Source organism: Tachysurus vachellii, chromosome 6 (genome assembly GCF_030014155.1).
Source record: "Tachysurus vachellii isolate PV-2020 chromosome 6, HZAU_Pvac_v1, whole genome shotgun sequence".
Lineage (NCBI taxonomy): Eukaryota > Metazoa > Chordata > Actinopteri > Siluriformes > Bagridae > Tachysurus > Tachysurus vachellii.
Genome location: NC_083465.1, coordinates 25,889,292 through 25,902,080, shown reverse-complemented (window position 1 = coordinate 25,902,080; position 12,789 = coordinate 25,889,292). Strand labels below are relative to the sequence as shown.

Below are 12,789 nucleotides of genomic sequence, written 5' to 3'. Positions count from 1 at the left end.
ATATTAATGGTTAGTTACATGCCTTATAGCATTCATTTAGCTTTAGAAGCACATTAGTTAACACATGGCACATGACAGATCTAGGACCCTTAAATTTGGTATCAGGTTGAAAAATCAGATACCCAAAAATTGTTAATGTAATAAATCAAAGATACTTTATTTATTTATTTATTTATTTATCTATTTATTTATTTATTTCTTTATTTATTTATATATATATACAAATAGCACTAATGTGGACTGATGTGTAATTATTGGACATTTATTAAAAAAAAGTAACAGTGTGTAATCATAAGGGCATTGGAGTGTTTGAAAAATAATCAATAATCAGGTTGTGGGATGCTCTTTTTCTCACTTGAAACAAACAAATGTACTCTTGCAAAATCATCATTATATCAAGAGTTAAGCAAAGTTCATTATGTTTTATGTGTAGTAGATTATTACTGTAGAAGTAGCATATTAGAATATATTATTACATTAATATAAACCTTGCAGGTGAAACTACTGTCAGAGTTGAATATTAATCAGAACCTTCTAACCAATTAGATTTTAATAAATTATAGCATTTTTCAGTGATGCGATATAAACTTAAAGTATATTATATAAACATTAGAGAATATAAAAATACTGATTCTTACATTAAATAATGTTCTGCACAATCTGTCACTATAATTCCAAATGACTGTTTTTAGTTTATAAATACACAACATTCTAACATGAAAGTAGTACTTTTGTATGCGCATCACAAGCTTTTTTAATAGTTGCTGCTTCAAAGTTCATGAAAGTCCTTTAAATCCCTGTCTTTTGAGAAGGGCAGTGAGTGGGTGGGGGTGAATTCCATACTGAGGGGGGTTGTTGAAGTTGCTGCCTTAACTTAGTCATGGGAGAGGTTGAAACCGAGGGTGGAGTCTTGTGCTGTCACTGTGTTTCTGCTTAAGTATTACCTGCCCTGCTTCAGCAGGAGGAGTTCACTTGCGCTGTGTGAATGAATGAGTAAGTGCAGAGGGAGAGGGAGACAGAAAGAAGAGGGACACCACTGGGAGAGCACAGTCCAAGTTTGACGTAATTCAACAAAGGACATTTTTTTGGACAACTCTTGCTGGAGATTGAAAGAGGTCTACTTTGGCAAATAACTTTCAAGACTGCAGTGCAACTAGCTCTGAACATGGCTGGTTGTCTGCAAAGGACAAGATTTTGTGGCCTCCTTGTATTATTTTCATTAGGTCTTTGCACAGTGCAAGCAGAACCTTTTGATTCTGCTTTCCATTACCGACACCGATCTGGACCTAATGCTGAAACCATCTTGGTGGCCAATAATGGGATTAGAGTTCCTTTTGGACGCTCTATTTATTTGGATCCTATCAATGACCTTGTCACTGAAGTGAAACCAGGAGATCGTTGTCACATCACAGTACTAGACAATGAACCACTGGCACAGAGACCTGGAATGCTGACACCCAAGAAATTCCCATGTCAGTTTGAAGCTAATGAAGTGAAATACACTCATTTTGGTTCACGGAGCCCAAGCAAGGACCAGGTGAAGCTTCAGCTGAGGTATGATTCCCATACAGACACTGTGGTCATCCCTTTCATGTTAGAGGTAGAGGTTGTCTTCCAGCAGCTGGAGATTTTAACCCGTAACATGCCTCTCGTTGTGGAAAAGCTTAATGGTCTTAGCAACCCCATTGAGAAAAAGGGCCTGGAATTTGCTTTTGAAGATGGTGTCACAAAGTGCAAAGTGGCCACACTGGTTGGAACAGGTGGCCTTCCCAGGTATGGCATTCTTTCAGACAACTCTGTTAATGGTCAGACGATTGACTGTGATGAATTTGTCAAAAAGGGTATAAGATACCAGCATACAGCCACCACTAAATCTCCCAACAGAGATTACATACCAATGCTAGTGGAAGTACAAGATAATGATGGCAATACTATACAACAAGAGCACTTTCAGATTATGGTCCGAATAAAAGAAGGTGCTGAAAACACACCGCCCAAAGCCAGCTTTATAGCCATGATGATGATGGAGGTAGATCAGTTTGTAATGACAGCCTTAACATCAGATATGCTGGCAGCGGAGGATGTGGAATCAATTCCTGATGATTTAATCTTTAACATAACATCTCCCCTTGGCCCTCAGCAGGGATATATTATCAGTACAGATAACCAAAATTTGCCAATCACTTCATTTTATCAAAGAGATGTAAAAGATCTGAAAATTGCCTATAAGCCACCCTCTGAAGATTCAGACGTAGAGAGGATTTTTCAAATTGAATTTGAGATCATTGATACTGATGGAGCTGTGTCTGATACTTTTGCATTTATGATTGTTGTGAAACCAATGAACACATTGGCCCCAGTGGCAACCAAGAACACAGGCCAGTTGCTGTTTGAGGGTCAGTCAAGGCCTCTTTCTAGTTCTCAGAATCTTGAAATCAGTGATGAGGATAACCTTGAAGATGTGAAGATTACTGTAATTGATGGCTTGAAACATGGTGAGCTGACAGTCTTAGGAACTCAGAGGAAATTCTTTACACCAGCTGATCTAGATTCTGAAATTGTCATATACCAACATGATGGAAGTGACACTTACAGTGACAACATCATATTTAGAATGACAGATGGAAAAAATGAAGTGGAGTTTCTGTTTCCCATTACAATTGCTCCCACTGACGATGAGCCTCCGATTATTAATGCCAACACTGGTATTGTGCTGTTCAAGAATGAAATTATGCAAATTTCGCCATTTATTTTGAGCGCTACTGACATTGACTCAGAAGATTCAACTATAAAATTTCTTCTGGAGGAGCCATATTCAGCCATAGGAGAACTGCTTCTTAGACAAGTGGAGCCCCCTGCAGATGTTTCTGCTTGGAAATTTAGTGAGACAGATGAAATGTTTGAACAAGTTGTGACAGAATGGTCCCAGCAGGACATTCTTGATGGTAAACTGTTTTATCGCCACAAAGGTCCACATAGCACTAGCACTGTCACTGATCAGTTTGTCTTTAGAGTTCAGGATGATAATGACCCCCCAAACCAATCAGGAGAACACACATTCACGATTAAAATCCATCCAATAGATGATATACCACCATCTCTTTACCCAGACACTGCTCTGCACATGACGGTTAAAGAATATGTGCTGACTTTTTTTAGAAAGAAGTTTCTACGCTATACAGATCTTGACTGTGATGACCGGGATCTCAAGTATACCATAATTAAGCCTCCAGTAGATACTGATGAAAACAACCCAGTGCCTCTTGGAGCCATTGTACTTACTGACAGTCCTGACACTGTCATTAATGAATTTACTCAAGCTCAGGTAAATCACCATAAAGTAGCATACAAACCTCCTGACCAGGAACTGGGTATCACTCCCAAAGTGGTTCAGTTCACCTTTATTGTAGAGGACACTGCTGGTAACTCAGTAGATGGTTTGTTTACAATATTTTTGCAGCCGGTTGACAATAAGCCTCCTATAATCACCAATACTGGCTTTACTGTGCTGGAGAGGAGTGCCTACATAATAACCAAGAATGAACTGAATGCATCGGATCAGGACACAGAAGATGAGAATATTATTTTTAAAGTCATCCAAATTCCCAGATATGGGCAGCTACAGTATTTAGGAATTGATATGTCTAATGGAGAGACATTCATTTTAGAAGATATTGAAAGTGGTCGCCTGGCCTATATCCATGGTGGTGAAGAATCTCTCACTGATGTCATCAAAATTGACGTCAGTGATGGCTTTCATGAAGTGCCTATAGTGATTAAAATTAATATCAAGCCAGTTGATGATGAGAGCCCAACTATAATGCTACCAGCAGGTCTTTTAGGTGCTTCAATTGATGTTCTTGAGAATGGAGCTACAGAGATCACCAGCAATGTCATTCAGGGCCAGGACGAGGACACAGATGATCTAATGCTTACTTTTATAGTGGAGGAGCCTCCAAGACTAGGAGAGATCATGGTGAATGGTGCTCCAGCTGAACGATTTACTCAGCAAGATATTATCAATGGTGTGGTTGTCTACGTCCACACAAGTGGCGAGATTGGACCCATTAAGGTGCACGATTCTTTCAACCTCACCATCTCTGACATGTCAGACGAGTGGGTGGTAGGTGGTAACAAAGTTCAAGGAGTTCGTGTACATGTCACCATCCTTCCTGTTGACAGTATTGCCCCTGTTGTTAGTGTTGGGGCCCAGTTTGTAGTAGTGGAGGGAGAAAAGAATGTTATTACCTTAGAACACATTGGAGCTGAAGATGTTGACACGGATAATGACGATATCCTCTGTACCATTATTGTTCAGCCGATGTCTGGCTATTTGGAGAACATTTCTCCTGCCCCTGGGTCAGAAAAATCAAGGGCAGGCACCGCCATTACTGCCTTTAGCATCAAAGATGTTAGCCTCAGCCACATCTACTATGTACAGAGCATGCATAAAGGTGTAGAACCAGTGGAAGATAGGTTTACTTTCCGCTGCTCTGATGGCACTAACCTTTCAGAGAAGATCTTTTTCTCTATTGTCATCATCCCTGCCAATGATGAGAAGCCTGAAATATTTATCCGTGAGTTTGTAGTCATGGAAGGCATGAGCTTAGTCATAGACACTCCAATTTTGAATGCTGCAGATGCTGATATCCCAGAGGAAGAATTAGAGTTTGAGATTATCAAGAATCCCAAACATGGCAACGTTGTCCAGCAGTTGAGTACCGGGAGTACCCCTGTAGTAAAATTCTCCTTGGAACAGATCAAAGAAGCCTCTAATATTGTTTATGAACATGATGACTCTGAAACCAAAGAGGATAGTTTTGAAATCAGACTCACTGATGGGAAACACACTGTTGAAGAGAAAGTTCTGATCATGGTTATTCCTGTTGATGATGAGACCCCAAGAATGACTATTAATGATGGACTGGAAGTTGAAATTGGAGAAACAAAAGTGATTAGCAACAGAGTCCTCAAAGCAACCGATCTGGACTCTGAAGACAAAGAGCTTACTTACATTGTGCGCTATGGCCCTAGCCAAGGCTACCTTCAGAGAATTAGTAAGCATGGAGATGTTATTGGCAACATCAGCATTGGAATGAATTTTACTCAAAATGAAATTGATAAGCAGCTCATTCAATACGTCCACACTGGTCAAGAGGGCATTCGTGATCTTCTAAAGTTTGATGTCACTGATGGTATCAACCCACTTATTGACCGCTACTTTTATATCAACATTGGCAGCATTGATATGGTCTTTCCGGATGTCATCAACAAAGGAGTGACCCTCAAAGAAGGAGGCAAGGTAACTCTTACAACAGACCTCCTCAGCACAACAGACATTAATAGTCCAGATGAATATCTTAGTTTTACCATCACACGTGCACCTAGCAGGGGTCACCTAGAGAGCACTGACCATCCTGGGGTACCCATATCCACCTTCACCCAATTGCAATTGGCTGGTAACAAAATCTATTACATACACACCTCTGATGATGAAGTGAAGATGGATAGCTTTGAGTTTGAGGTTACTGATGGTTACAATCCAGTATTCCGTACTTTCCGGGTGTCCATCACCGATGTGGATAACAAGAAACCAGTCCTGACCATTAACAAACTGATGGTGGAAGAAGGTGAAACAAAACTCGTCACACCTTTTGAGTTGACTGTGGAAGATCGTGACACTCCAGACCATCTACTGCGGTTTGTGGTTACTCAAGTGCCAGTGCATGGTCAACTACTATTCAATGGGACTCAGGTTATTACAACTTTCACCAAACAAGACCTAAATGAGAACCTAATCAGTTATAAACATGATGGCACTGAAACCGATGATGACAGTTTCTCCTTCACTGTTACCGATGGAACTCACACAGACTTTTACGTTTTCCCTGATACAGTCTATGAGACACGTAAGCCTCAGATGATGACTATTCAGATTAACACAGTGGACAATGGTATGCCTCAAATTGTTGTCAACAAAGCTGCATCGACCCTCAGAGTCCTTCATACTGGGCATCTTGGATTTTTAATTACCAGTAAAGTTCTGAAGGCTGAAGACAGAGATAGCCCAAACAAAGTTTTGAAGTACTCTGTGTCCGAGGCTCCTCTGCATGGCTTTATCATCAATACTGCTCTGGGCAATGACAGCATCAAGACTTTTTCTCAAGGTAAATTGTTGTAAGCCTTTTTCCTCAAGTACATTGTTGTTAGTTTTAATTGATGAACCAAATGATTCTATGTCTACAAGATTTACTGGAATTTCAAAAAAATAAAAAATAAATTCTCTTTGCTAGCTGATATTGATGACATGAAGATCTGCTATGTACTACTTGATGTGTCCAATGCCACAAGTGATATTTTCTACTTCACAGTGGAAGACAATGGTAAGAACATTTTGACTTTCCATTCTCAGATTATGCATGCTGAGAAGTTTAATATGTATATTTAATCATACAGAAAGATATTTTACTTTTGGTTTTATTTAAATTGCATACATTTTGATATTGTGGTCATTTCACTTACGTCATTTGGCAGATAATATATGATATGATAATATATGATAATATACCAAACTACATACCCTTCTGAAGTATATTCTGCCTATGATTGTTTGTTATTATTAATTATTTTTTTTTCTGTATAGCTCACTATTATATTAAGTGACATTGTTTTAAAAAACGTACATGTACGTCAAAGAGAAAAAAAATTCACAGGTATGGGGCTTGGCTATTTTAAATTTGGCTGTAGATGGTGCATGAGCACAAGGTTTTGAAATACAATCCACATTGCAATGTTGGGCTATATTTATGTGTATTGAACATCACTAGAAGAATATGGTCATGGATCATGGTCTTCAGATTTATTTATTTATTTATTTATTTATTTATTTATTTATTTATTTATAAATTCATGTCAAAATTCCCAACAAATTTATAGCCATAAATTTGAATGCAAGTTTGCTTTATAGTATTTTCCTACTAATACAGTCTAATCTGGTCTAAGCCTAATCCTCTTACTTTGTTTTTTAATTATTTTAATAAAAAAATGGAGAGTAAATTCTGTAAAGCATATCACTATTACATTAAAAAGCTGAATATCTCAAAATGATACATCAGCATTATATTTTATTGGGCTTTACCTAGAAACAAGATTACACTGGTAAGCTTGTCAAAAGCAAACTGTCCAGCAGACCACAGACTACATCTGATGTGAGAAAAATGAAAGTGTTTGATAAAAGAAATAACAGATTTCTGCACCACATGTGATAGATGATAGGATGGGATGGTGATTATAAATAACAATGACAATAAAAGCAGCAATGTCTCAAACCCTTGCAGACAGTACTTCATCGTGGAATAGGACAAATAAATGACTTAAAGGCTCCTTTTAAAGTGATTTTGTAGGTAACAAATTATAGAATGCTTGAGTGTCCATTAATCTTTGACCTGAAGATTGTTAAAACAAACATGAACTGATAATGGCAGGATTATAGGCCTGGAAGATGCGGTCATAAATTATAAAGAACTGTGGAAACAGCTCTGTTCAAGGTGCAATTACTTCAGTATCAAAGATATTCACAGGACAGACAATCCTTTAAACAGGCTAAATGATCATGTTGTTTGGATGTTTGGCTTTGACTGTTTATTAGGAATGGAATAAAGTGTTCTGTATTGAAAATGAAAACAAAGAGACCTTGTAGTAACTTTGACATCTGTTTGTCATGACATTTTGGGATTCCAGTCAGCTAATCAATTCCAATTGTAAAAATATGTATCTGTGTTTGGTTACATTTACTCTGATATGCTAAAGTGTGTGTGGTCACCTTCACTGGATATGAGTGTCTTGTACGGTCAGTTCCCCCTACTCCCAACCCCCTACCATATGCATACCTGAAAGAAGGAAAAGAAAAGGGAAATCGTTATCTGATTAGACAGACAAGACATGTCTTGACAAGACTCCAGAGCTTTGTGGTCAGCAAGGCACAACACATGGTCAAATATTGAGACTATAAGAAAAGAAAAACAAAAAACTTCTTCAGAGTGGCTATTTACATGCATTGATAATTAAAAACCAATCTTGTTAACTGGTTGAAACTCAACCCATCTTTTATCCAAAAGGAATTCTCTGGTGATTAGAGTGGACCCGGGCTTGGCATTTAGTCTCTTTGGCAATCCATCAGCTGGAAAAAAATTCAATTTGGAGCCAGCATTGTTGAAAAAAGGGGCAGTTGTGTAATGGTCAGAGATTCAGGGAGGCTGATCAAGGCATGTTACTATTTAGTGATTGAAAAGAAATAGTATTGGACACTTTTTTTTAACAGGTTTTTTTTTTTGTATTGAACAGGATTTTCATTTGAGGGGGAGAAAGTGTTGTCCAAAACGTGGCTCATTTAGATTTAGGTTATATATATCTGATATTAAATAAGTCAAGGAGTTAAGAACTAACGTTAAATAGTGCAGGGAGTAAAGTCTGGAGGAACTGATCGATTGATTTAAGGAGCAGTTGGAAAGTTTATAGGTATATATACAGTCATTATAGTTCTTCCTGTATGTAATTTCCCTTTCTTGTTTACACATGCCCAAGGAAGTGGTCCAGGCTTATAAACCTCCCATCATAAACAAAAACAATTCAAGTGAAGTACTTCCTGTGTGATTGCTTCCTTCCCTCTGCATTGTCAAATTGCACCTTTTTGAACCGTCATAAGTTATCTTTATTAATTAGTTACATTTATTTCTTACACTTTAATTATGATTTCCCGGTTTCCCATACAAAAGTGAAGTTTACACTTCCTTATTATAGGTACATCAGGGTACAATTCAATTATACACAAATATAATATATTTTTATATGTGTTTGATGTGTGTAAACAAAACTAATAGATTAATATAGAGAAAAATAACTTGTAGAAGAATTCTATGCAATTAGAAATATATGGATGAAATTCAGGGAAGCAATTCCTGTTTACGGTTCACAGTTCCATTATGGATTTAAATAAACTGGACTGTTTCTATATAAGAATGAGAACTAATCTGAAATAAGTTATGTAGAAAGTATTTTTTTTATTTATTTGTTATTATTATTATTATCATTGAGCTATTCTGGCATCAGGGACAGAGTGATTCTGAGAGGGAGAGGGGGTAGAGGTCACATTCTCTTGACAAAAACTGAAGATTTAAGTTTGAGAACCTTTGCTCCAGTCAATGGTAAGCTACCGAGCATGTCCATACATGGACCTTGAGTCTTGTGTGCTTAAGTTATATCCAAGATGAATAGATGCCTAGGTACCAAAAACCAAATATACGTTCTTATTGTGAAAAGAAAGCCAAATATGTATGATGAAGAATATTCTGTCTAATTACTCTGACCAGTCTCTGTTCTGCCATGTCAGAGCAAACAATGAATACTCTCTTCAAGTGAGAATTAACACAAAAACAGGTCACTTGATCACTTGTTATAAGAAATATCTCATTTCATTTCTTAGACTTGTGTCTCCTACAGCCACTTAACCTGTGCTAGGAGAAGAAGAAGAAGCAGACAGGTGTGTGTGTGTGTGTGTGTGTGTGTGTGTGTGTGTGTGTGTGTGTGTGTGTGTGTGTGTGTGTGTGTGTGTGTGTGAAGGAGAGTTGATCTGTTTCCTGATCTCTTTTCAAAGCCTTCTCTGCACCAACTCTGTAACCCAAGTCCAGTTCAAGATCCTCTGATAACCCCAGGGTTTACCTTTGACTTTGGTTATTATAGTTTGACAGGAAGTCACTAGTTAGCAAAAAGTTAATAAATTCCCAGCGAAAATAAAACAGGAAAAAAATCCACTTTAGAGCAGGTTAAATAGGTTTAAATTGAACTACCTGTGACGTGTTTAGAGATTAGGGTGCAAAGTTGTCTGTTGTCGGTTGGCGCTGTATTGTTGTTATTCCTGTCAGAACTAACATGGAAAAATTGCTAGTTCAGTTGCAATTGCATTGTGCAGAGCTCCATAAATCAGTGCAGCTATACGGCACAACTGCACAGATGTGTTACAATATACAGCATAGGCGAGGGGTCTCCAACACATCGCTCCCACTTCTGAGTAACTTGCTACTGTAAAAAGTTCTGAATATGTACAAAATTGATCAAAGTATACTCATCTGCACATCAGTGTGCATCTCACAGTTTATTCCAGATGTTCATCAATTGATTTTACACACAGCTAGCACCAAGAACGAACATTGAAGCGTTATATAAACTTAACACTATAAACCCTTATTGCAGTAATTTGGATAAAGGATAAAGAAGACATTCAACCTGGAAGCTGCTGGGGATTTGACAGTGTTAGGAATAAAGCTACAAAGCTGCCAAAGTAAAACGGGTGCATGAATATATCGTGCTGCATGAAGATACAGGACAGGTGTGCTGCAGATATTTCTTATAAGTGCAGATGGTGTTTTGTAGTAAAGTACTGTTTAATATTTCTCATTGCAAATGCATCTGAATGCCATCAAAATACTATTAATCAAGCAAACTAAGAGTTGATGGGTGAGAAGATGGGTGTTGATTGTGAATGTTAAAACACTGGAATCTGGTTTGTTTGAGCAGATTGTACAGAAGAGGAGGTGAGAGAGCAGGACAGACTAAAGTAATAAAACACTGCTGCATTGCTCAGCAGGAAGTCTGAGAGCATTGTGGGTATGGTACTGTAGAAAACCAATAACCAAAGTGATGATACAGCTTGTTGACTTGAATTACCTCATAAAATACAATATTTTGAATATTTTAGTTGACAATTAATTAAGACAATTGATCTTGATGTGTAAAATATTTAGATTGATTTTTTCCCCTTAACTAATTACTTCTTAATTTATTTGATTATACAGTCATTATAAGTAGGAAATAATGTTGTTGGCATCTTGAAGTGTGAAATAAGCCACTCAGACCTAGCGGTTTCTTTTCCCGCTCCATGAATTGACCTGTCAATCATGTCAGCAGCTGCTAAAGGATTTAAATGTTCTCTTTGGCCCATGACTGTTAAACTTCCTGCTCGGTCCTTCTTTCTCATGCATCAGTATACAGATTTATGGAGGGTTTTTTGAGTGCCCTTGAGGACATGATGTATGGCTTCGGAGATATTTATACTCCCTTCTCTCTCTGTCATGAGGAATTTGCTTTTAGGTGCATCCATCTCTCTCTCTCTCTCTTTCTCTCTCTCTCTCTCTCTCTCTCTCTCTCTCTCTGTGTCATCCTGTCACACTATATACTGCATTTTTTATCTTTCAGGCTCGTCAACTGTATTTTACCTTACCACTTGATGTTATATACTCTTGTGATTCTCTGTAAGGATGTTGATATCACTCTTTCAGGTCATTTCTGTCCAAGCCAGGGGTGTGAGGTATCATCTTCAATACCAATGCCTAAGATTACTGGTGTCAGTGTTAGGTAAGGATGACTTGTCATCCCGTCATTCATCTTGCCAAGGGTTGGGTATCACACCTCTTATGGAGATTTAGATTAAGTAGAGAAAGTAGGGAATATTAATATAGAATATTTGGAATGATTCAAGAAAGTTATTGTAAGAACCTAGTACCATCAAATTCCAAGCTATGCATATTATGGATGAAGATTAAATGATCATTTAAGTTTTTTTACAAGTCATTCGAATCTACTTGAAATGCCCTAAAGCACAATCTGCAAAATATTCTATACTGAAGGGCACAAAAAAAAAATTGGTAAACAGAAAGAAAACTATATGAACCAGATTCTAATCCAACTAATATAACAGCCTAATATAGCATACATTTATATTAAATCTGTAGCATCTTAGCAGAGATTGCCATGCTTTTTAATTTTAAGGAAAGTCCACATATCTTTGATTGTTCACTTTATCTTTACTGACAACTGTTTTGGTCATGGGTTATGTTGCCCTGCATATACTGGCTTGAATTGGTTATGTGTTGAATACCTAACATGGCCCTATGATGAGTATAAATGGAAAGAGAAAGCTAGGATAATTATAATTGCCCTCCTCCTCATTCTGACTAGATATACATAGCAACAAACTTACACACACACACACACTCTTGCCTATGCTTGCATCATGCAGCACGAGGCAAATGTTGACCTCCTAAATGTAGTATATTTCATACCTCTGCCACCAAATAGACCACAAAATATTGGTTAAACAGCCGATAGCATGCCTTAGTTAAGGTCCTGTATCTCTCTCTAAGAGCATAGACATTGTTAGGTCTACCATGTTGCATTTTTTCAATATTGTACAAGTTTTGGACAAAAAAAGTTATTTGTACATTTGTATTTGTACTAAACAATGTTTAGTTTATTTAGAAGTTTTTAAGGCATGCATAGTACAAAGAAAAAATATTTGGTTGTACTTCACTATAATATTTTGGAATTGTAATATAGATAAATATGAAATATAATAAATATAAATATGATATGTAATGACATATACTTATAAAGTGACCTGAAATAAAAAATGCTATCAAATTGAACCTAATAAATACATAAATAATAATAATAATAATGCATTTTTTAAATAATTTAATTTGTCTGTTTGCTGTTAGCTTATATATATATATATATATATATATATATATATATATATATATATATATATATATATATATAGAGAGAGAGAGAGAGAGAGAGAGAGAGAGAGAGAGAGAGAGATTTTTAATGATAACTCCCATCATGTACTCAATTTTAGGCATCCAGCAGGAAGCAATTTTAAGAATCTTGGCAAATCTCTTTTAGATGACAGTTAATATGACAGTGCTAAATTAGCACAGCTCAGGAGATGCT

The 12,789-nt window shown here is 37.0% G+C and overlaps 1 protein-coding gene across 1 annotated transcript in view; it reads left to right on the top strand.

Moving 5' to 3' along the window:
- Positions 1-1,003: 1,003 nt before the first annotated feature.
- frem3 (Fras1 related extracellular matrix 3) overlaps positions 1,004-12,789 on the top strand; it is a 42,194-nt gene continuing 30,408 nt past the window's right edge. The window contains exons 1-2 of the mRNA XM_060873115.1: positions 1,004-6,167; positions 6,294-6,383. Of these exons, the coding sequence (XP_060729098.1) occupies positions 1,166-6,167; positions 6,294-6,383 (5,092 nt within the window). The 5' untranslated portion in view covers positions 1,004-1,165. The remainder of the gene's footprint in view (positions 6,168-6,293; positions 6,384-12,789) is intronic.